At 43.9% G+C, this 24,358-nt stretch overlaps 1 protein-coding gene and 1 long non-coding RNA gene across 2 annotated transcripts in view; one reads left to right on the top strand and one right to left on the bottom strand.

The window, feature by feature from the left end:
- ice1 (KIAA0947-like (H. sapiens)) overlaps positions 1–9,396 on the bottom strand; it is a 121,935-nt gene extending 112,539 nt beyond the window's left edge. Inside the window, exon 1 of the mRNA XM_070880769.1 lies at positions 9,093–9,396. Within this exon, the coding sequence (XP_070736870.1) occupies positions 9,093–9,197 (105 nt within the window). The 5' untranslated portion in view covers positions 9,198–9,396. The remainder of the gene's footprint in view (positions 1–9,092) is intronic.
- A 177-nt stretch (positions 9,397–9,573) lies between these two features.
- Positions 9,574–24,358, top strand: part of LOC139263849 (uncharacterized) — a 51,132-nt gene continuing 36,347 nt past the window's right edge. The window contains exon 1 of the long non-coding RNA XR_011593231.1: positions 9,574–9,637. This is a non-coding gene — a long non-coding RNA (uncharacterized lncRNA). The remainder of the gene's footprint in view (positions 9,638–24,358) is intronic.

The following is a 24,358-nucleotide window of genomic DNA, read 5'->3' as shown; positions in this document are numbered from 1 at the left end:
CGAGGAGGATGCTATGAGGCTGCAGAGCGACTTGGATAGGTTAGGTGAGTGGGCAAATGCATGGCAGATGAAGTATAATGTGGATAAATGTGAGGTTGTTCACTTTGGTGGTAAAAACAGAGAGACAGACTATTATCTGAATGGTGACAGATTAGGAAAAGGGGAGGTGCAACGAGACCTGGGTGTCATGGTACATCAGTCATTGAAGGTTGGCATGCAGGTACAGCAGGCGATTAAGAAAGCAAATGGCATGTTGGCCTTCATAGTGAGGGGATTTGAGTACAGGGGCAGGGAGGTGTTGCTACAGTTGTACAGGGCCTTGGTGAGGCCACACCTGGAGTATTGTGTATAGTATCCCGTATGCCTTAACCACCTTATCTACCAGTCCTGCTACCTCAGGGATCTGTGGACATGCACTCCAAGGTACCTCTGTTCCTCTACGCTTCTTAGTATCCTACCATTTATTATATATTCCTTGTCTTGTTAGCCCTCCCCAAATGCATTACCTTACAATTCTCTGGATTGAATTCCATTTGCACTTTTCTGCCCACCTGATCAGTCCATTAATATCTTCCTCCAATGTACAGCTTTCTTACATAAGAAATAGGAGCAGAAATAGGCCATTTGGCTCCTCGAGCCTGCTCCGCCATTCAATAAGATCATGGCTGATCTGATCCTGGCCTCAACGCCACTTCCCTGCCAGCTCCCCATAAATCCTGGACCCTCTTATCATTCAAACACCTGTCTATCTCCACCTTAAATATATTCAATGACCCAGCCTCCACAGCGCTCTGAGGTAGAGAATTCCAAAGATTCACAACCCTCTGATAGAAGAAATTCCTCCTCATTTCCATTTTAAATGTGTGACCCCTTTGTCTGAAACTAGGTTCCTCCACGAGGGGAAACATCTTCTCTGCACCTACCCTGACAAGCCGTCTCAGAATCTTACACATTTCAATAAGATCAGCTCTCAATCTTCTAACTCCAATGAGTATAGGCTCCACCTGCTCAATCTTTCTTTATATGACAATCCCCTCATCTCAGGAATCAACCACGTGAATCTTCTCTGAACTGCCTCCAATGCAAGTATATCCTTCCTTAAATAAGGAGACCAAAACTGTAGGCAATACGCCACGTGTGATCTTACCAACGCCCTGTACAATTGTAGCAGGACTTCCCTACTTTTATACTCTATCCCCCTTGCAATAAAGGCCAACATTCCATTTGTCTTTCTAATTACTTGCTGTACCTACATGCTAACTTTTTGGCCCAGAAATTCTGGCCTTCCCAGGTTGACAGCTTGACAGATCATCCGTATCTCGGGAGAGAGGACATTTGCAAGGGCAAGATTGTGGTATTTACCCAAACCTTGCCCAGCAAATGTCCTCAAAACTCTTGCGCCTGATAAAAGCAGGCACGTAGTCTACTTTTACAGGTGTTAGAGTCTTAAAACACACTTAAAACATAAAAAATAAGAACATCGACTGGTTCCCCTTTATCCACCCTGCTCATTACATCCTCAAAGAACTCCAGTAAATTTGTCAAACGTGATTTCCCTTTCATAAAACCATGCTGACTCTGCTTGATTGCATTATGATTTTCTAAATGTCCTGCTACTACTTCCTTAATGATGGACTCCAGCATTTACCCAATGACAGATGTTAGGCTAACTGGTCTATAGTTTCCTGCTTTCTGTCTCCCTCCTTTCTTAAATAGGGGTTTTACATTTGCGGTTTTCCAGTCCGCTGGGACCTCGCCAGAATCCAGGGAATTTTGATAGATTACAACCAATGCATCCACTATCCCTGCAGCCACCTCTTTTAAGACCCTAGGGTGTAGGCCATCAGATCTACCTTTAGTCCCATTAGTTTGCCATGTGCTTTTTCTCAAGTGTTGGGATTGTTTTAAGTCTCCCTCCCTCACAAAAGCCCCTTATCAATCTTCTGCCGTGAAGACAGATACAAAATATTTGTTCAAAGTCTCTGCCATTTCCCTGTTTCCCATTATTAATTCCCCAGTCTCATCCTCTAAGGGACTAACGTTTACTTTAGCTACTCGCTTCCTTTTTATATACTTGCAGAAGCTCTTTCTCACTATCAACCACACAGCCAATTTTTGTATCATCTGCAAATCGTTTAATCATGTCCTCCACATTGAAATCTAAATCATTGACGCATACCACAAAAAGCAAGGGACCTAGTACTGAGGCCTGCAGAACTCCACTGGAAACAGTCTTCCAGTCACAAAAACACCCATCAACCATTACCAGTTGCTTCCTGCCACTGAGCAAATTTTGGATCTAACATGTCACTTTTCCCTGGATCCCAGAAGAACATAAGAAATAGGAGCAGGAGTTGGCCATACAGCCCCTCAAGTCTGCTCCGCCATTTAATACAATCATGGCTGATCCGATTATGGACTCAGGTCCACTTCCCTGCCCGCTCCTCATAACCCCTTATTGGTTCAGAAACTGTCCATCTCTTATCTTAAATTTATTCAATGTCCCGACTTCCACATCTCTCTGAGGCAGCAAATTCCAGATTTATAACCCTCAGAAAAGAAATTCTTCTGCATCACGGTTTTAAATGGGCGGTTCCTTATTCTAAGATTATGCCCTCTATCTAGTCTCCCCTATCAGTGGAAACATCCTCTCTGCATCCACCTTGTCAAGCCCCCTCATAATCTTATACGCTTCCATAAGATCACCTCATTCTTCTGAATTCCAATGAGTAGAGGGCAACCTCCTCAACCTTTCCTCATAAGTCAACCCCCTTGTCTCCGGAATCAACCTAGTGAACCTTCACTAAACTGCCTCTAAAGCACGTATATCCTTTCATAAATATGGAAACCAAAACTGCACGCAGTATTCCAGGTGTGGCCTCACCAATACCCTATATAACTGTAGCAAGACTTCCCTGCTTTTATACTCCATCCCCTTTGCAATAACGGCCAAGATTCCATTGGCCTTCCTGATCACTTGCTGTACCTGCATACTAAGCTTTTGTGTTTCATGCACAAGTACCCCCAGGTCCTGCTGTACTGCAGCACTTTGCAATTTTTCTCCATTTAAATAATAACTTGCTCTGATTTTTTCTGCCAAAGTGCATGTCCTCACACTTTCCAATATTATACTCCATCTGCCAAATTTTTGCCCACTCACTTAGCCTGTCTTTGTCCTTTTGCAGATTTTGTGTCGTCCTCACACATTGCTTTTCCTCCCATCTTTGTATCGTCAGCAAACTTGGCTACTTTACACTCAGTCCTTTCGTCCAAGTTATTAATATAGATTGTAAATAGTTGGGGTCCCAGCTCTGATCCTTGAGGCACCCCACTAGTCACCGATTGCCAACCTCAGAATGAACCATTTATCCCGACTCTCTGTTTTCTGTTAGTTAGCCAATCCTCTATCCATGCTAATATATTACCCCCAACATCGTGAACTTTTATGTGGCACCTTGTCAAATGCCTTCTGGAAGCCCAAATACACCACATCCACTGGTTCCCCTTTATTACCCTTTTCGTTACATCCTCAAAGAATTCCAGCAAATTTGTCAAATATGACTTCCCCTTCATAAATCCATGCTGACTCTGCCTGACCGAATTAGGTTGTCCAAATGTCCTGCTACTGCTTTTTTAATAATGGACTCCAACATTTTCCCAACCACAGATGTTAGGCTAACTGGTCTATAACTTCCTGCTTTTTGTCTGCTTCCTTTTTTTTTTTAAATAGGGGCATTATCTTTGCAGTTTTTCCAATCTGCTGGGAGCTCCCCAGAATCCAGGGAACTTTAGTAAATTACAACCAATGCATTCACTATCCCTGCCGCTACTTCTCTTAAGACCCTAGGATGCAAGCCATCAGGGCCAGGGGATTTATCCACCTTTAGTCCCATTATCTTACTCCTTGGTGATTGTGTTAAGTTCCTTCCCCCCCCCCCCACCCACCCCCACCCCCCATAGCCCCTTGACTATCCACTGTTGGGATATTGTTTGTGTCCTCTACTGGAAAGACTGATACAAAATATTTGTTCAGAGTTTCTGCCATCTCCATGTTCCCCATTACTAATTACCCAGTCTCGTCCTCTAAGGGACCAACATTTACTTTAGCCACTCTTTTCCTTTTTATATACCTATAGAAACTCTTGCTTTCTGTTTTTATATTTCATGCTAGTTTACTTTCAAAGTCTATCTTCCATTTCTTAATCATTTTTTTAGTCATTCTTTGCTGGCTTTTAAAAGCTTTCCAATCTTCTATCCTCCCACTAGTTTTGGTCAATTTGTATATCCTTGTTTTTAAATTGGATACTGTCCTTTATTTCTTTAGTTAGCCATGGATGGCTATCTTTTCTTTTACACCCTTTCCTCCTCACTGGAATATACCTTTCTTTTGAGTTATGAAATATCTCCTTAAATGTACGCCACTGTTCAACCGTCCTACACTTTAATCTATTTTCCCAGTCCACTTTAGCCAACTCTGCCCTCGTCCCTTCATAGTCTCCTTTATTTAAGCTTAGTATGCTGGTTTGAGATTCAACTTTCCTGTCTCATTGCACAGGACCAGATCCAAGATAACCTGCCCCCTGGTTAGTTCCGTTACATACTGCTCAAGGAACCCGTCCCTTATGCACTGTATGAACTCTTCCTCAAGGCTACCCTGACCAATTTGATTTGTCCAATCAATACGGAGGTTAAAATCATCCATAGGCTTTTACTTTTCTGACAGGTTACCATGTGGGACCTTGTCAAAAGCCCTGCTAAAATCCACAGACTACATCAAACTCGCTATTCTCATCGACCCTCCTGGTTACCTTCTCAAAAAACTCAATTAAGGTAGTCAGACATGACCTCGTAACAAATCCATGCCGACAGTACTTGATTAATCCATGTCTTTCTAAATGATGATTAATACCATCCCTCAGAATTATTTACAATAATTTTCCCACCACCGAGGTAAGGCTGACTAGCCTGTAATTACTCGGTCTATCCTGTTCTTCCTTTTTAAACAACGGTACAATGTTAGCAATCCTTCAGTCCTCTGGCACCACACCTGTAGCCAAAGAGGATTGGAAAATTCTCTTACTATGTTTACCTCAACTAATATTTCACACTCCTCCTCAAATACAATGTCTGCATTGTCTCTCTTTTTTGTGAGGACAGACCCAAAGTATTCATTAGGAACCATTCAGGCCTGACACTTCAATAAACAGCCAACTGATGTATTCTGTATATCTTCTACATGCAAGCCTCTCCTTCTGAGGTTTACTATGCACATACTGATACTTGAATTTCCAACAACCCAGTCATTCCTGTCACAGCAGCATCTATAGACTAATCAACATCGCCGGAGTTAGAAGATTGAGAGTTCAAATTCCACCCCAGAGAATTGAGCACAAAATCTAGGCTGACATTCCAGTGCAGTAGCACAGTCAGAGGTGCCGTGTTTCGGATGAGACGTTAAACCAAGGCCTGTCATAATCTTTCTAGTGTGCTGCAGTGACACACATATCTCCATCAAAGTCCAGTTCACTTCTCCTTCATTTAGCTGTTGCATTATGAAACAGGTAATTTAGTCTCAGTACCCTATATTATTCTCATTTTTCTTATTTGTTTTCTAACTTCAAATCACTTACTCTAATTAACCTCAGCCCAGTTACTAAATCCGCAATTATGCAAATGAACCCTAGTTATAGTATTTTTGTGCTGTAAATTAAAGCTGCCGTGCTGTAAATTCAGTATGAAAACTGTAGTAAACTCCACCAGTGTTAAACATCACCAATTCTGCCATTCAACCCCTATAAAGACCCATCCAATATGATGGTCCAACAGCATTATAAAGTACCATGATGACAGCTGGAACAAGGGCAATCTGTGCACTATTATATTCAACGAAACTGCTCTAAATCTATCTCTTGGCATATATATGTTGCCTCACTGCCAATAAAGACTTACATTTATATAGTGCCTTTCATGACCTCAAGATGTCCCAAGGCACTTTACAGCCAATGTTGTAATGTTGGAAAAGTGCACACAGCAAGCTCCCACAAAGAAATAAATTACCACATAATCTGTTTTCTGCTTTATTGATTTTGGTTTAGGGATAAATATTGGCTAGAACCGGGGAGAATGCCCATGCTCTTCTTCGAAATAGTGCCATGGGATCTTTTACATCCACCTGAGGGCAGACAGCTTGGTTTAACATCTCATCCAAAAGATGGTACATCCAACAGTACAATACTCTTTCAGTACTACACTGGAGTGTCAGCCTAGATTTTGTGCTCAAGTCTCTGGAGTGAGACTTGAACCCACAACCTTCTAACTCCGAGGCTAAGGTTATATTTGCTTTTTAAAAAAAAATATTCTTTTAGATGATGGATGGTTCCGCACATGCCCAGACATACATATGAAATCTACTACAGGGTACTGATAAATTCCAAGTTTTTTTTTTGCATTAAAATTTTGATATATCCAATAATTTGAACTAAGCATTGTAAAATAATACAGCAAATGGGAATTGAATCATCAGATGATTTGAATGAGGTGACCCTAAATGAAAGGAGTAGACTGTACACCTCTTGATTTTTAATGAAACCAGGATGCTTGTTGTGTTTAGTGAATGGGATGTGGCCTGCCTGAGCAAGGCCAGTTTTATTTAAGGCAACTCGTTTATTATAGCCAGCTAAGTCTAACAGTAGAAATAGAGACAAGTAGGATAACGAAAGGCATGTTTTAAATTTCAGATCAGATGTGCATCATCTTAACAAACAGTACAGATCTGTAGTTGACATTTGGATGTTTTGACAAAGGGTATGCACTCTAAACGGTAACTGTTCTGTTCTCTCCACAGATGTTGCCTGATTTGCTGACTGTTTCCAGCATTTTCTGTTCTTGCTTTAGCTTTCCAGCACCTGCAGGTCTTTTGCTTTTAGTTAGATACAAATCTGTATCCTTACCACGGAACATGCAAGCAATAAATGCAAAATCATTTCTTAGTTACTCTATAGTATCACCTTATATTAATTACTCCTTCACCCATCAATGAGATAGAATATTCCAAAGTCTGATTCCACGAGATCTGGTTTCATTTGGAAAGATAATAAAACCATCCCATACATTATAAAATACATATATTAAAAATTCTCTATCTGCACGAATATCCAGTTTACAAAACCTTCCTGTTCTCTTTTTGCCACACTTTTCTGTTATAAATTCCTATAAAGCATCCATTTTTCATCTCCCAGCTCCTCAAACTATACTGTGGAGAAACACATGCTCCAACCAACTCAAAATAGCATTGTAATATGGGGTAGTTGATGATTATTATAAACCACTTAAGCTTATCTCTATGACGACTTCATTCAAATCCAGAGTTCAGATTACTAACTTGGTATCCCTTATTCTCTACTTAATGCAGTAATTTTACTTGCTATGTTCATGTTTTTTTGCTGTTACAAATGTATTACTAATTTTTACAAACATCACATACAATCTCAGGCATAAATTATTCAAGCATATCAGATACTTGTCATGAGATACACAAGTCTGCCAAGTTTATCAAAGAATACATATTAAGTTGTACTGTGTAGGGAAATTACAAGGCTGTTCAATAAAGTGATAATTAATTTTACATTCTTGCATGTTTAGAGGGTCAGGTTAATCAGATTATACTTAGATACATATATATCACACAAACCATTTAATTCAAAAATGGCATTTACACAATTCTGCATATTTCAGTGAAACAAATCATACCCTAGTTTTTCTTGAAAATCCACTGAGAAGCATGTTTACAGTATGAAACAATCAAAACAATCCTATTATAATTTAATTGTGTCAGTATTGTAATTAAATGCCATTTGAATCATAATCTCATCCTCTGTTATAATCTAAAATCAGTGTGCATAATTTAATGTTCTGCATTATAATGTAATATATTATAATTTAATGTTGATATTATAATGTATTGCTCTCTATTGTAGGCCATTGCTCTATTATAATAATGCAGGTGGGGCTATAGCTCAGCAGCAGTAGCACTTTTGTCTCAGAGTCAGAAATTCAAGTTCCACACCAGAGACTTGAGCACAAAGTCTAGGCTGACACTTCTGTGCAAGGGAGTGTTACATTGTCAGAGGTGCTATCTTTCGGATGAGACTTTAAACCGTGGCCCAGTCTGCCCTCCCAGACGTGAAAGATCCCATGGCACTAATCAAAGAGCAGGGGAGTTGTCCTGGACATCCTGGTCAATATTAATTCCTCAATGACCAATATTAAAACTGATGATCTGGGCATCATCACATTGCTGTTTATGGGAGTTTGCTGTGCAGAAGTTCGCTGCCACATTTTCCACATTACAACAGTGACTACACTCCAAAAGTATTTCATTGGCTGTAAAGCACTTTGAGATGTCCAGCGGTCATGAAAGGCGCTATATAAATGCAAGTCTTTCGTTTGTAATGTAGAAAATGCGGCATCCCAGATTTGTGTGCTCAAGTACCTGGATTGGGACTTGAACCTGTAACCTTCTGACTCAGGTGAGTGTGCGACCCACTGAGCCACAACTGACAATCAAGTGACTATACTTAAAGTACTTCATTAGCTGTAAAGCGCTTTAGGAAATCCTAAAAGACACTATGGTCTTTGTTTATGTAATCTCAACTTCTCTGGAATGCATTGCATTCTAATCTGCTCTATTATAATGGATTTACCTCTATTGTAATCCATTGCCAACTATAATCGACAGCTCTATTACAATGCAGTTTGCAATTATAATGTATCCTTTGCTATCATCCTTTGTTCTTTCCACTATCATTTTTTGGTCTATATTACAATGTATATTGTTCCGTATTTAAAACAATTGCTCGCTCTCATAATCTAGTTCACTGTATAACATATAGTCTTGTTACTCTATCAAAATCCACTGCTCTCTCTCATAAAGGTATTGCTCTATTTCAATCCATCACACAATCCATTAATCCATATTAACATATATCGCGCTCTATTATAATCCGTTGCTGGTTATTGTACGCTGCCTGCATTTCAAGTTAGTGCTGTTATAGATGAAGCATCACAGTGATTGTGACCATTTGCCCTTTTACCTGCTGCAAGGTGTCACAGTTCACACAGGAGCCCGAGCCCGAGCCCGCGCTCACAGCGTCCGCCGCCACCTCAGCCGCCTGTGAGCGGGATTCTCCGGGCATCATGTTCCCTGGGAGCGGCTGCAGGGCGATTCTCGCTCACAGATCACTGCTCCTGCTCCTGCTCCGGCCTCACCCACAGCGGCGCCATGCCCGAGTCGCACAGCGGACGTCAAAACACCCGACTCACGCACTCAGGACCCCGGCGGCGGCCGCCCAGCCCACACCCACAGCTTCAAAAACAGACGGCAACACGAGCAGCCGCAGCGGGGCAGCCCATTGAACTGCGGAGACCACCGCCGCATAAACAGAAAAAACGCAGCCTGTAACACATTTGAAAACAAAATTAACCGGCAACTGCTCGAGCAGCCCCACGGCAGGTTGTGAGGCCCCCCGCCCTTCCCAGAGCGCAGAATGTGGAGCACAGCGCCACTATCAGTCAGTCTATAACATCATCATCATAGACAGTCCCTCGAGATCGAGGAAGACTTGCTTCCACTCCTGAAGTAAGTTCATTGGTGGCTGAACAGTCCAATACGAGAGCCACAGTCCCTGCCACAGGTGGGACAGATAGTCGTTGAGGGAAAGGATGGGTGGGACTGGTTTGCCGCACGCTCTCGGCGTTGAGACGCGAGGTGCTCAGTGCCTTCCCGGATGCATTTCCTCCACTTAGGGCAGTCTTGGGCCAGGGACTCCCAGGTGTCAGTGGGGATGTCGCACTTTATCAGGGAGGCTTTGAGGGTGTCCTTGTAACGTTTCCGCTGCCCACCTTTGGTTCGTTTGCCGTGAAGGAGTTCAGAGTAGAGCACTTGCTTTGGGAGTCTCGTATCTGGCATGCGGACTATGTGGCCTGCCCAGCGGAGCTGATCGAGTGTGGTCAATGCTGGGGATGTTAGCCTGAATGAGGACGCTGATGTTGGTGTGCCTGTCCTCCCAGGGGATTTGTAGGATCTTGCGGAGACATCGTTGGTGATATTTCTCCAGCAACTTGAGGTGTCTACTGTACATGGTCCATGTCTCTGAGCCATACAGAAGGGTAGGTATTACTACAGCCCTGTAGACCATGAGCTTGGTGGCAGTTTTGAGGGCCTGGTCTTCAAACACTCTTGTCCTCAGGCGGCCGAAGGCTGCACTGGCGCACTGGAAGCGGTGTTGGATCTCATCGTCGATGCCTGCTCTTGTTGATAGGAGGCTCCCGAGATATGGGAAGTGGTCCACGGTGTCCAGGGCCGCGCCATGGCTCTTGATGACTGGGGGGGCAGTGCTGTGCGGTGAGGACAGGCTGGTGGAGGACCTTTGTCTTACGGATGTTTAGCGTTGTCCTACAGTGCAACCTCTGTATTTGCGCAGATGCAGGCATCGTCTGCGTACTGTAGCTCGACGACAGAGGTTGGGGTGGTCTTGGAGACGGCGCAGGTTGAACAGGTTCCCACTGGTTCTGTAGTTTAGTTCCACTCCAGTGGGGAGCTTGTTGACTGTGAGGTGGAGCATGCCGGTGAGAAAGATTGAGAAGAGGCTTGGGGCGATGACGATGCCTTGTTCGACCCCGGTCCAGACGTGGATTGGGTCTGTGATGGGTCCGTTGGTAAGGATCACGGCCTACATGTCGTCGTGGAGCAGGCGGAGGATCGCGGATTTCGTCCCCCATGGGGCACAACGGACATGATTTTTGCAGCTCGATAGCTACAGGAAAAATGCAGGGCCCTTATACATGGCCTTCTTCAACCTTACAAAGGCCATTGACACTGTTAACTGCGAGGGTCTATGGAGCGCCCTCCTCCATTTCAGATGCCCCCAAAAGTCCCTGTCACCAGGGTCACTGACACTACAACACCAGATCTGAGTACTGTATAACACCAGGATCACTCAGACTATAACACCAGGATCACTCAGACTATAACACCAGGATCGGTCTGACTATAACACCAGGATTGGTCTGACTATAACACCAGGATTGGTCTGACTGTAACACCAGGATTGGTCTGACTGTAACACCAGGATCGGTCTGACTATAACACCAGGATCGGTCTGACTATAACACCAGGATCGGTCTGACTATAACACCAGGATCACTCAGACTATAACACCAGGATCGGTCTGACTATAACACCAGGATCGGTCTGACTATAACACCAGGATCGGTCTGACTATAACACCAGGATCACTGACTGCTGTACCAGGATCCCTCGGAGAACCTGATGCCACTGTGAGGTATCTCGAGCTATTTTACTCATTAGTCCTTATTGCAATATGGACTGCTAACTGCTGGTACTGAACCAGTGCTCACAGGCAGCTTGTCGTTTGGTGTCGTTCGATGCACAATGCGCACGTGCCGAAAACCGGCTTTTCCAATCTGTCAAGTTTCTGGCTTGACAGATTGCACGCATCTTGGAGAGAAGGACATTCCCACGGCAGAGATTGGGCTATTTGCCCATCTGTTGCCCAGCGAATGTCCTTAAAACTCTTGCGCCTAGTAAAAGCAGGCGCATAGCCTACTTTTACCAACATAAGAGTTTTAAAACATATCAGAAAAATTTAAAAATACTAATTTATGTTTAAAACCCTGCCCACTCAGGTAATTTAATTTTTAAACCATAACTCAAACTTTTTTAAAAAATCTGCAATTTTTTTTTTTCATTTCTATCAATTTTAATTTCTATAATGTATATGGGGGTGGGGGGGTTGTTTTTTAAAAATTTTTATGTAGTGTTTCGGTGTTTTTCTCATTCATAGTAATAGGAGTTTTCAGACTTACAAAACTACTATTACTATGAATGAGAAAATATTTTACTGTGATTGGATGTCCAGGCCCACCCAAGTGACTCCTACAGACATCCCAACATGAACGCGCTCTGTTGCGCAAGAAGAGGAGGGCTCGAGTCCAGGATCCCTGATGAGCGTTCGACCAAAAGGTAAGTGCGCATCTTTTCTCCTATTTTTAGTCGCAGGAAGAAGAAACCGGGATTTCAGGGCCAATGTGTTTTTTTAATGATTATTGGAGTTTCTCCAGGAATTCAATAACAAGATTGTTTCAGATTCACATCTACTCAGGTTTGCACACCTTAGAGTTTGGATATACCAATGCCTTTATATTGATGGCATACACATCATCTGAGTCTTATCACTGCATTTTATTTTTTTAGACCTTGCAATTTGATGCTGATTCTGTGTTCAGGCACAGGGAACTTCGAATTCAGTATTAAGGAGATTCATTTTTCTGTTGTTACAAATACTTACATCTCATAAGAACATAAGAATTAGGAACAGGAGTAGGCCATCTAGCCCCTCGAGCCTGCTCCGCCATTCAAAAAGATCATGGCTGATCTGACCGTGGACTCAGCTCCACTGACCCGCCCGCTCCCCATAACCCTTAATTCCCTTATTGGTTAAAAATTTATCTATCTGTGATTTGAATATATTCAATGAGCTAGCCTCAACTGCTTCCCTGGGCAGAGAATTCCACAGATTCACAACCCTTTGGGAGAAGAAATTCCTTCTCAACTCGGTTTTAAATTGGCTCCCCCGTATTTTGAGACTGTGCCCCCTAATTCTAGTCTCCCCGACTAGTGGAAACAACCTCTCTGTCTCTATCTTGTCTATCCCTTTCATTATTTTAAATGTTTCTATAAGATCACCCCTCATCCTTCTGAACTCCAACGAGTAAAGACCCAGTCTACTCAATCTATCATCATAAGGTAACCCCCTCATCTCCGGAATCAGCCTAGTGAATCGTCTCTGTATCCCCTCCAAAGCTAGTATATCCTTCCTTAAGTAAGGTGACCAAAACTGCACGCAGTACTCCAGGTGCAGCCTCACCAATACCCTGTACAATTGCAGCAGGACCTCCCTGCTTTTGTATTCCATCCCTCTTGCAATGAAGGCCAACATTCCATTCGCCTTCCTGATTACCTGCTGTACCTGCAAACTAACTTTTTGGGATTCATGCACAAGGACCCCCAGGTCCCTCTGCACCGCAGCATGTTGTAATTTCTCCCCATTCAAATAATATTCCCTTTTACTGTTTTTTTTTTTCCCCCAAGGTGGATGACCTCACATTTTCCGACATTGTATTCCACCTGCCAAACCTTAGCCCATTCGCTTAACCTATCTAAATCTCTTTGCAGCCTCTCTGTGTCCTCTACACAACCCGCTTTCCCACTAATCTTTGTGTCATCTGCAAATTTTGTTACACTACACTCTGTCCCCTCCTCCAGGTCATCTATGTATATTGTAAACAGTTGTGGTCCCAGCACCGATCCCTGTGGCACACCACTAACCACCGATTTCTAACCTGAAAAGGACCCATTTATCCCGACTCTCTGCTTTCTGTTAGCCAGCCAATTCTCTATCCATGCTAATGCATTTCCGCTGACTCCGCGTAGCTTTATCTTCTGCAGTAACCTTTTGTGTGGCACCTTATCGAATGCCTTTTGGAAATCTAAATACAGCACATCCATTGGTACACCACCATCCACCATGCTTGTTATATCCTCAAAGAATTCCAGTAAATTACTTAAACTTGATTTCCCCTTCATGAATCCATGTTGCGTCTGCTTGATTGCACTATTCCTATCTAGATGTCCCGCTATTTCTTCCTTAATGATAGCTTCAAGCATTTTCCCCACTACAGATGTTAAACTAACCGGCCTGTAGTTGCCTGCCTTTTGTCTGCCCCCTTTTTTAAACAGAGGCATTACATTAGCTGCTTTCCAATCCACTGGTACCTCCCCAGAGTCCAGAGAATTTTGGTAGATTATAACCAATGCATCTGCTATAACTTCCGCCATCTCTTTTAATACCCTGGGATGCATTTCATCAGGACCAGGGGACTTGTCTACCTTGAGTCCCATTAGCCTGTCCCGCACGACCTCCCTAGTGATAGTGATTGTCTCAAGGTCCTCCCTTCCCACATTCCCGTGACCAGCAATTTTTGGCATGGTTTTTGTGTCTTCCACTGTGAAGACCGAAGCAAAATAATTTTTTAAGGTCTCAGCCATTTCCACATTTCCCATTACTAAATCCCCCTTCTCATCTAAAGGACCAACCTTTACTTTAGTAACTTTTCCTTTTTATATATCGATAAAAGCTTTTACTATCTGTTTTTATGTTTTGTGCAAGTTTACCTTCGTAATCTATCTTTCCTTTCTTTATTGCTTTCTTAGTCATACTTTGCTGTCGTTTAAAATTTTACCAATCTTCTAGTTTCCCACTAACCTTGGCCACCTTATACGCATTGGTTTTTAATTTGATACTCTCCTTTATTTCCTTGGTTATCCACGGCTGGTTATCCCTTCTCTTACCGCCCTTCTTTTTCACTGGAATATATTTTTGTTGAGCACTATGAAAGAGCTCCTTAAAAGTCCTCCACTGTTCCTCAATTGTGCCACCGTTTAGTCTGTGTTTCCAGTCTACTTTAGCTAACTCTGCCCTCATCCCACTGTAGTCCCCTTTGTTTAAGCATAGTATGCTCGTTTGAGACACTGCTTCCTCACCCTCGATCTGTATTACAAATTCAACTATACTGTGATCACTCATTCCGAGAGGATTTTTTACTCGGAGATCGTTTATTATTCCTGTCTCATTATACAGGACCAGATCTAAGATAGCTTGCTCCCTTGTAGGTTCTGTAACATACTGTTCTAAGAAACAATCCCGTATGCATTCTATGAATTCCTCCTCCAGGCTACCCCATGCGATTTGATTTGACCAATCGATATGTAGGGTTAAAATCCCCCATGATTACTGCCATTCCTTTTTCACATTCCTCGATTATTCCCTTGATTATTGTTCGCCCCACCGTGAAGTTATTATTTGGGGGCCTATAAACTACGCCCACCAGTGACTTTTTCCCCTTACTATCTCTAATCTCCACCCACAATGATTCAACATTTTGTTCATTAGAGCCAGTATCATCTCTCACAACTGCCCTGATATCATCCTTTATTGACAGAGCTACCCCAACTCCTTTCCCTTCTTGTCTATCCTTCCGAATTGTCTGATACCCCTGTATGTTTAATTCCCAGTCTTGGCCACTCTGCAACCACGTTTCTGTAATGGCCACCAAATCATACCCATTTGTAATGATTTATGCCGTCAACTCATTTACTTTATTTCGAATGCTGCCTTAGGTAGAGTGTTTTAATACTAGATTTAAACCATGATTTTTAGTTTTGACCCCTCCTGCAGCCCCTTTATCTTCATACATATTGTCCCTTCCTATCACCTTGTGGTTTACACTTACCCCAGTGCTACTCTGCTCTGTTGGCTCCTGCCTTTTGCATTCTTTCTTGGGGTCCTGTTCATCTGAGTCTCACCCACTCTAACTAGCTCAGAGCCCTCTCCTGGGTCCCGAAAACTCCTCGCATTGAGGCACCGAGCTTTCAGGCTTGCCTTTTTATTACACTTTGACCCTTTAGAATTTTGCTGTACATTGGCCCTTTTTGTTTTTTGCCTTGGGTTTCTCTGCCCTCCACTTTTACTCATCTCCTTTCTGTCCTTTGCTTCTGTCTCCATTTTGTTTCCCTCTGTCTCCCTGCATTGGTTCCCATCCCCCTGCCATATTAGTTTAACTCCTCCCCAACAGCACTAGCAAACATTCCCCCTAGGACATTGGTTCCGGTCCTGCCCAGGTGCAGACTGTCCGGTTTGTACTGGTCCCACCTCCCCCAGAACCGGTTCCAGTGCCCAAGTAATTTGAATCCCTCCCTGCTGCACCACTGCTCAAGCCACGTATTCATCTGTGCTATCCTGCGATTCCTACTCTGACTAGCACATGGCACTGGTAGCAATCCCGAGATTACTAATTTTGAGGTCCTACTTTTTAATTTAGCTCCTAGCTCCCTAAATTCGTCTCATAGGGCCTCATCCCTTTTTTTTACCTATGTCGTTGGTACCAATGTGCACCACGACAACTGGCTGTTTTCCCTCCCTTGTTAGAATGTCCTGCACCCGCTCCGAGATATCCTTGACCCTTGCACCAGGGAGGCAACATACCATCCTGGAGTCTCGGTTGCGGCCGCAGAAACGCCTATCTATTCCCCTTACAATTGAATCCCCTATCACTATCGCTCTCCCACTCTTTTTCCTGCCCTCTTGTGCAACAGAGCCAGCCACGGTGCCATGAACTTGGCTGCTGCTGCCCTCCCCTGCTGAGTCATCCCCCTCAACAGTACTCAAAGCAGTGTATCTGTTTTGCAGGGGGATGACCACAGGCGACCCCTGCACTACCTTCCTTGCACTGCTCTTCCTGCTGGTCTACCATTCCCTAGCTGGCTGTGGACTCTTCACCTGCGGTAAGACCAACTCGCTGCACGTGCTACTCACGTCATTCTCAGCATCTCATACCAAAGCTCTTGCATACATCTAGTAGGAATGACATTGAGACTTACCCGAGTTACTCAACGCGAGAAAAATTTGTAGTGTAAGAGGTCTATAACGGGACAAAAGTATTAACAAGAGAAAAGAGAATTGAAAGAATTTACTTTGCAAAGGAATTACTTGATTAATCCATATTTGAGAAACAGGAATATTACATCTTATTGGTTATAAAAAAAAATAATACTTTGTATTTGCTTGTTACAATACCACTAAATAAAAGATTAATATTAAAGGAAAGCAAGGAGAATAGCTAGGTCACAAGGCCATGATTTCATCAAGTTTTAAAGGGAGAATAGACAAGCGTAACCATGGAGACAGCACAAGGAAAGACTCTGGACAAGTGCATTTTTCTGATCAAGTAAATATTTAATGAAATTGATCACTGAGTGTTTAAGTTTGGTAAGAGTAGGCAGGAAAGCCTCTGACAATGGGATTCTAATTAAATCCTTGAAAATATATTACATTTATAAAGTGGTGTATGGCTATCATGTTACCCGAATCCCTTGACAATGTTGCTGTCTTTAAATCATTCCCAGGTATTATTCTCTTTGCTCCTGCAATTAAGATACTGTTTGAGTAAATGGGTTAACTCCTCTGTTAAAATAGTGGAGGAAGGAATTTGATAATGCAGGTTAGTATCCAGCAGTGTAATTTCAAGGCCCGTATATTATTTTTTGTTTGCTGTTAGTGTTAGTTAGGAGGCTATAGGGCTAGAAATTCATTACAGCCCAGGAATGGGCAGTATAATTAGAAAAGTTGGAGAATTAGCGCCAGGTGCTAATGCTTTAGACTGCAAGCAAAATTTATGCTCACTGCTCAAAGAAATGATTGCAGGTCTTAATTCAAGACTTTGGCCTAAAAATTGGCTTGCTTTAGCGCCTTCTGTTATCACCTCCGGTGGGCGAGAACACCGTCAGCTGCAGGAGGCATTGTTTGGGAGGCTGGGTGCTTCTGGGGTGAAAGTTAAAGGGGATGTTGGCGAGGTAAGTAGGAACAATGTTAAAATGCTTATTTTAAATTTTTTCCATTTCTCCGCGGCCCCGATCAGTCAACCAGGCACTCTGCTGGAGTGAATGGGGCTTATCGGGGAGGATCGCGGCAGCTGTCGGGGACGAGCTAACTGGTCCCAATGCAGAGCCTGCAGCGATGGTCCTTCCCTTTAAGGGAACGAGCCTTGGATCTCGGCAGCGCAGCACGGGTCATTATACAGCACCGCACCACTACCTGCGTCCTTTAGTGCTCCAGGCAGGAAGTGGATTTAGTGTTATGTCTGTAAGCACTTTAGTAATGACTCCATGAGGTAAGGTATTGCACATGAACTGTGGTGACCTTAGTCCATTTATTGCAGCTCCTGAATGAGGTTACAGTAAGGTGAGCTCCCTTTTATACCTGGTTATCTGCGATGTGCAGGTGACCTCTAGGTCTCCACCAGTTGCACCCTCTGGTGGTACAGGCATATTGTATACAGTGAAGATACATTCAATGGTCTTATGTAACTGTACATTGAGTGTACAGGGTATATACATACACAACATTTAGTGCTCCACTTCCTTCTTGGAGCCCCAACACCGAATTTACAGAAAGCTGAGAATCATTAGTGCCTGGCGCTAATTTTTTCCAGCTTTCAGAAGTTAGCTCTCCCTTTAAGCCCAAGCTCATTGGCGTTACACTCAGAAGGTGGACTAATATCAGATGCAGTCTAATCGTAAGTCATGATTGCCACAGGCTTTTTCCAGATCTTAAAGGGGAGGTTCATTGATGCTGTAGATGAAGTCCTTACTACTCGGGGGATCAAGGGTTATGGCGAGAAAGCAGGAAGGGGGTACTGAAGTTTCATGTTCAGCCATGAACTCATTGAATGGCGGTGCAGGCTAGAAGGGCTGAATGGCCTGCTCCTGCACCTATTTTCTATGTTTCTATGTTTCTAACCTCATTCTCAGCATTGCTCGCATTCAACAAGCAGCAGCAGGTCAAGGAGAAGGAGCCGGACAACTGAAGCAGCGGTAGTCATGACAGATCCACGCCCCAGGGAGAGAGCCTACATATTCTGCGATCAAACATTGGAGGCTTTGGCGTTCACTGTGGAGAGACAGAGGGTGTGGTGCACAGTGAAGTCTTCTGCACCATGTGGAGGAAGGTCGTGCAGCACGTCTTGGACAGCACTGTGGTACCCAGGTTCTACACACATTGCAGAAGAAATTTAAAGACCTCACTCGGGTGGTCAGGGTGAGTGAATGCTTCAATAAATGCTACGTACCACCGTCTAAACCACAGTCTTCACACACTGCCTGTAATGTATTTGCATCATGGTTTTTTTGCTTAAGCATTTATATCAACACATTGCTAGTGACCGAGGAGTGGACCAAGTGATATACAAGGTCGACACTCAGGTAGAGACGACAGACTTCGGTCTGTGGTTCACAACTGTCTTTATTCGCAGGCCTGGGGAGAACCTTCCGAGATCGCTCTCGGATACAACTCCGCCAGTTAACCTTATGTTACAGTCTTTTATACTTTATTCGTACAAGCTTATCGCGCAGGCAAAGCCTGCAGCTCAGCATTTTTCTAACTAAATCATTGTGTATCTACACTGCTTTAAAATTACATTTCATCATATCTTTTCTTGTACAGATAGTAACCATGTCTTGTGGTACCAGTCCCAAGGTCTCATCTACTTGACTGGTTTGTAACTATTCTACCATTATCTTGCTGCCTTGCTTTTTAGCTTACGTAAGTTACAATTAATACATGATGATTGATACAGTGTTTTCTTTACCCTGGCTTCCATACGCTTTAAATGATCCCAGGCTATGCACTTTTCCTTGGGGCTTTATGTATACTTCAGCCCCTTCCCCCCCCCCTCCCCCCCCGTGGTCCATTGGTCATTACACCCACTTACTAACACTTAATATAAATACATATACCATCAGCTTCCCATTCCATGGCCCCTCTTTTGCACCCTCCTATTATCATGCCCCCTCACCCTTTCTGGGGTACCTGGTCCGCTCAATCTGTACAAACGGTGATCAGCCGTCCTGAATTGAGCTTTCCAGTTTATCAGAATACTCCGAGACACTCTCTGCTAACAACATGTGTGCGCGAGCTCCTGTCCTGTGTTGTAATTCCGCCATGGTTACATAGTCATTATGTGATGCTGCATTTGCCTGGTGCTGCTTCTGTCCTTTGCGCTGTTGCCGCATTACACATCATTGCTACCCAACACAGAATCAAGAACAACTGAATGAAAACCAATACATGTGATATAATCTCAATCCAAGGGTGGATGCTTACATTCATTCCCCAATCCCACAGTTTACGGGACCAAGGGACCGTACCCAACTCTTTCCCAATGTCCTCTGTCAATCTTGTGAGGTTCCTTTTGATGAGATGATATAGTTTGATACTGGTAACAAGTGAGTCCTTAAGCCGGTTCAAGTGTTCCGGCAGGTGTGAAATTGGCAGCACGAGATCACGTGCGTATTGGTCCATCTCATCCCACAAACTGTCTTTTATATTCAGCGTAACCGCCTCCCGCGCATGTATGTAGACCATTCAAGCGCGCCCCATGCTTACTGAGACCCTTGGGGTGAAGCAGAAATTTGGGTTAGTGATGTTATATATAGTTCCACCATACATATATTTCAGGAGGGTTGTTGCCACACAGTATTCTCCCCCTTTCTCGATAAGCGGAATGGGTGGCCTCCGTGCCTGCCGGACTTTCAACCAAGACACAGTTTTCAGTTTGATTATAGCCACACCGGTCTCGCTCCTCCCGTCCCACCAGGTGAGGACATATGGTTAATCGACCCCTCCATCTACATCCCTCCAAGGATATTCCCACCATTGCCTTGTTGCGTCTTATGGCATATCCGTCAGTAGGATAGGATTGTAAATATTTGTCCCATCGGAATACCTCTATGTTATATACTTCTTCGAACTGGGTGGATAGCAGTCAGTACTGGAATACTGAAAACCAGCCCCACCAGTCCTGGACCTTCACCTACACATCCCGCTGCTGCTGGATATGCCCGGGTCATTTGCTTGAGGGTATAGTTATCCAGGGGACCCGGATGTTGTGCCATCCGGAGCAATTGTGTCGCATTAATCCAATCTGGCATTTCCCCCGAGTTAACGAGGGACAGGTCGTACCTTAGCTGTCCGACCATCCATCTTGTATCTGTCTGCACATTCTCCCAGGAGCATCAGCACCACTATCAGCTGCACTAGGACTATAACACATGGGATATAATTCTAATCCCTATCTTGTAACTTTACTCGGGTATGCCTCGCCTGTCTTTGCACTTGTTACATAACATCACTAACCAACTCAAGGCTATTACGATCTGTACTGCCACTAGGGTATGTGAAAGGATCCCTATCCACGGATGTATAATCTCAAGTACCAAGGCGGGTTTTTCAGGTTATCCTTTATTTCACTGTCCAGTTCTTTTGCTGTATCCTTTAACTCATAATATCTTTTAATGTTATTTCTTAATAGTCCTTTGAGCTCAGTTAAATCTTCAAGTAACAGGGGAATTGGTGGTGCTTGCTCTTCCATGTAATCATCAATATCTTGCTTAATCTCATCGCTTATATTGTCTTTCTGGCGTGTATATATGTCATGTGTGCTCTTCCCACTGCCATCGACACTCTGGGAGTAAAGCAAAAGTTAGGCATTGTAATGTTACAAGAAAGCCTCTGTAATCGTAAGTTCCCAGTCTAGTTACCACACAATATTCTCCTCGCCCTTGATAGGCGTAATGTGTGGGTTCGATTCGGGCAGGGCTTATTCCAATGACACATCCTCCCGTAGTATTGTCAAACCCGCAGCTATCCTTGCTCCCGTCTCCCACTGGGTGAGGGCATATAGTTAGGTTTCCTTCTCTCCGACACCCGGATAAAGATATTCCCCTTATATTTCCATTCTTTTTGATCTCATACTGGTCCATCGCGTATTATGTTTGTTTCCCCTCACATCCTCCTGTAACCGCATACACCCTAGTCATTCCTTTCAGGGTGCAGGCGTCTAATGGCCCAGTGTGCTATGCCATATTTTTCAACTGGGTGCTATTTATTCAATCTGGAACTCACCCGGTTTGTATCTGATCCATATTGTGTCTCTCCTGACCGATCATCCATCTCCCATAGGCATGACATGTGTCTCTTTTCCTGTTCTCGGCATTGTCCTCTCATTCCTGCTTATTTAGCTCGTTAATTGTTCGTGCATGGCCTTCCAATACAGATATAACCTCTAGCAGTTTTTTTTGGATGTTTAAGATCCTAACTCTGAAGACTCTATCCCTATCTAGCCCTTCGAGCCTGCTCCGCCATTCAAAAAGATCATGGCTGATCTGGCCGTGGACTCAGCTCCACTTACCGGCCCGCTCCCCATAACCCTTAATTCCCTTATTGGTTAAAAATCTATCTATCTGTGATTTGAATACATTCACTGAGCTAGTTTCAACTGCTTCCTTGGACAGAGAATTCCACAGATTTACAACCCTCTGGGAGAAGAAATTCCTTCTCAACTCGGTTTTAAATTGGCTCCCCCGTATTTTGAGGCTGTGCCCCCTAGTTCTCGTCTCCCCAACCAGTGGAAACAACCTCTCTGCCTCTATCTTGTCTATCCCTTTCATTATTTTAAATGTTTCTATAAGATCACCCCTCATCCTTCTGAACTCCAACAAGTAAAGATCCAGTCTACTCAATCTATCATCATAGGGTAACCCCCTCATCTCCGGAATCAGCCTAGTGAATCGTCTCTGTACCCCCTCCAAAGCTAGTATATCCTTCCTTAAGTAAGGTGACCAAAACTGCACGCAGTACTCCAGGTGCGGCCACACCAATACCCTGTACAGTTGCAGCAGGACCTCCCTGCTTTTGTACTCCACCCCTCCCGCAATGAAGGCCAACATTCCATTCGCCTTCCTGATTACCTGTTGCACCTACAAACTAACTTTTTGGGATTCATGCACAAGGAGGGTCCCCGATGGAGGGCACTCTATGCGGGAGTCCTCCCACTATTCATCGGGGACTTGGCCTGGAGGGTGGTGCACGGAGCAGTGCCGTGCAACAAATTTTTAAGCCGGTTCACGGACTCCCAGGCCGCCTGCAATTTCTGCGGTCTGGAAGAGTCCGTGTTCCATGTTTTTATGGAATGCACGAGGTAGCAGCCCCTGTTTTATTATTTAAAGGGGCTGCTCCTGAAATTCTGGCTGCACTTCAGTCCCACTCTCCTGATCTTTGGGCACCCTGTGCGGAGGGGAGCGGGTAGGTCCGAGGGCCTCCTCGTAGGACTGCTCCTGGGCACGGCCAAGGGTGCCATCAGCCGGTCCAGGCAGCGGGCGGTCGAGGGGGTCGTTCAACCTGACTGCCTGCCTCTCTTCCGCGCGTACATCCGCGCCAGGATGTCCTTGGAGATGGAGCACGCGGTGTCCACCGGTACGCTCGCGGCCTTCCACGAGAGGTGGGCACCGGAGGGACTGGAGTGCATCGTCACGCCCGGCAACCAAATTTTAATTTGATTTTATGTTTTAAAGTTTAATTTGTTTTAATTGCCGGTACTTTTAGTGTCCCCCTCCCCTTTTATAGGGGGCACTGGAGGAAAAAATTTGATTTTAGTGCCCAAAAAAAAAACCAAAAAAAAAGAAAAACATTAAAAAAAAAACACAAAAAAGAAAAATAAGGGCCTTGTAAATGTCTGGTGTGTCATCCAGGGCGGGTGGCACGGTTTAATGTTTATGTTTTTTCAGGTAAACTCCAAAAGAGTTTCATGCACAAGGACCCCCAGGTCCCTCTGCACCGCAGCATGTTTGTAATTTCTCCCCATTCAAATAATATTCCCTTTTACTGTTTTTTTTTCCAAGGTGGATGACCTTACATTTTCTGACATTGTATTCCATCTGCCAAACCTTAGCCCATTCGCTTAACCTATCTAAATATCTTTGCAGCCTCTCTGTGTCCTCGACACAACCCGCTTTCTCACTAATCTTTGTGTCATCTGCAAATTTTGTTACACTACACTCCATCCCCTCTTCCAGGTCATCTATGTATATTGTAAACAGTTGTGGTCCCAGCACCAATCCCTGTGGCACACCACCAACCATCGATTTCCAATCCAAAAAGGACCCATTTATCCCGACTCTCTACTTTCTGTTAGCCAGCCAATTCTCGATCCATGGTAATACATTTCCTCTGACTCCGCGTACCTTAATCTTCTGCAGTAACCTTTTGTGTGGCACCTTATCGAATGCCTTTTGGAAATCTAAATACACCATATCCATCGGTACACCTCTATCCACCATGCTCGTTATATCCTCAAAGAATTACAGTAAATTAGTTGAACATGATTTCCCCTTCATGAATCCATGCTGCGTCTGCTTGATTGCACTATTCCTATCTAGATGTCCCGCTATTTCTTCCTTAATGATAGCTTCAAGCATTTTCTTCACTACAGATGTTAAACTAACCGGCCTATTGTTACCTGCCTTTTGTCTGACCCTTTTTTTAAACAGAGGCGTTACATTAGCTGCTTTCCAATCCGCTGGTACCTCCCCAGAATCCAGAGAATTTTGGTAGATTATAACGAATGCATCTACTATAACTTCCGCCATCTCTTTTAATACCCTGGGATGCATTTCATCAGGACCAGGGGACTTGTCTACCTTGAGTCCCATTAGTCTGTCCAGCACTACCCCCCTCGTGATAGTGATTATCTCAAGGTCCTCCCTTCCCACATTCCCGTGACCAGCAATTTTTGGCATGGTTTTTGTGTCTTCCACTGTGAAGGCGGAAGCAAAATAATTGTTTAAGGTCTCAGCCATTTCCACATTTCCCATTACTAAATTCCC

Source organism: Pristiophorus japonicus, chromosome 5 (assembly GCF_044704955.1).
Source record: "Pristiophorus japonicus isolate sPriJap1 chromosome 5, sPriJap1.hap1, whole genome shotgun sequence".
Classification (NCBI taxonomy): Eukaryota; Metazoa; Chordata; class Chondrichthyes; family Pristiophoridae; genus Pristiophorus; species Pristiophorus japonicus.
The sequence above is the reverse complement of the archived record's forward strand: the minus strand, read 5'-3'. Positions and strand labels throughout refer to the sequence as shown.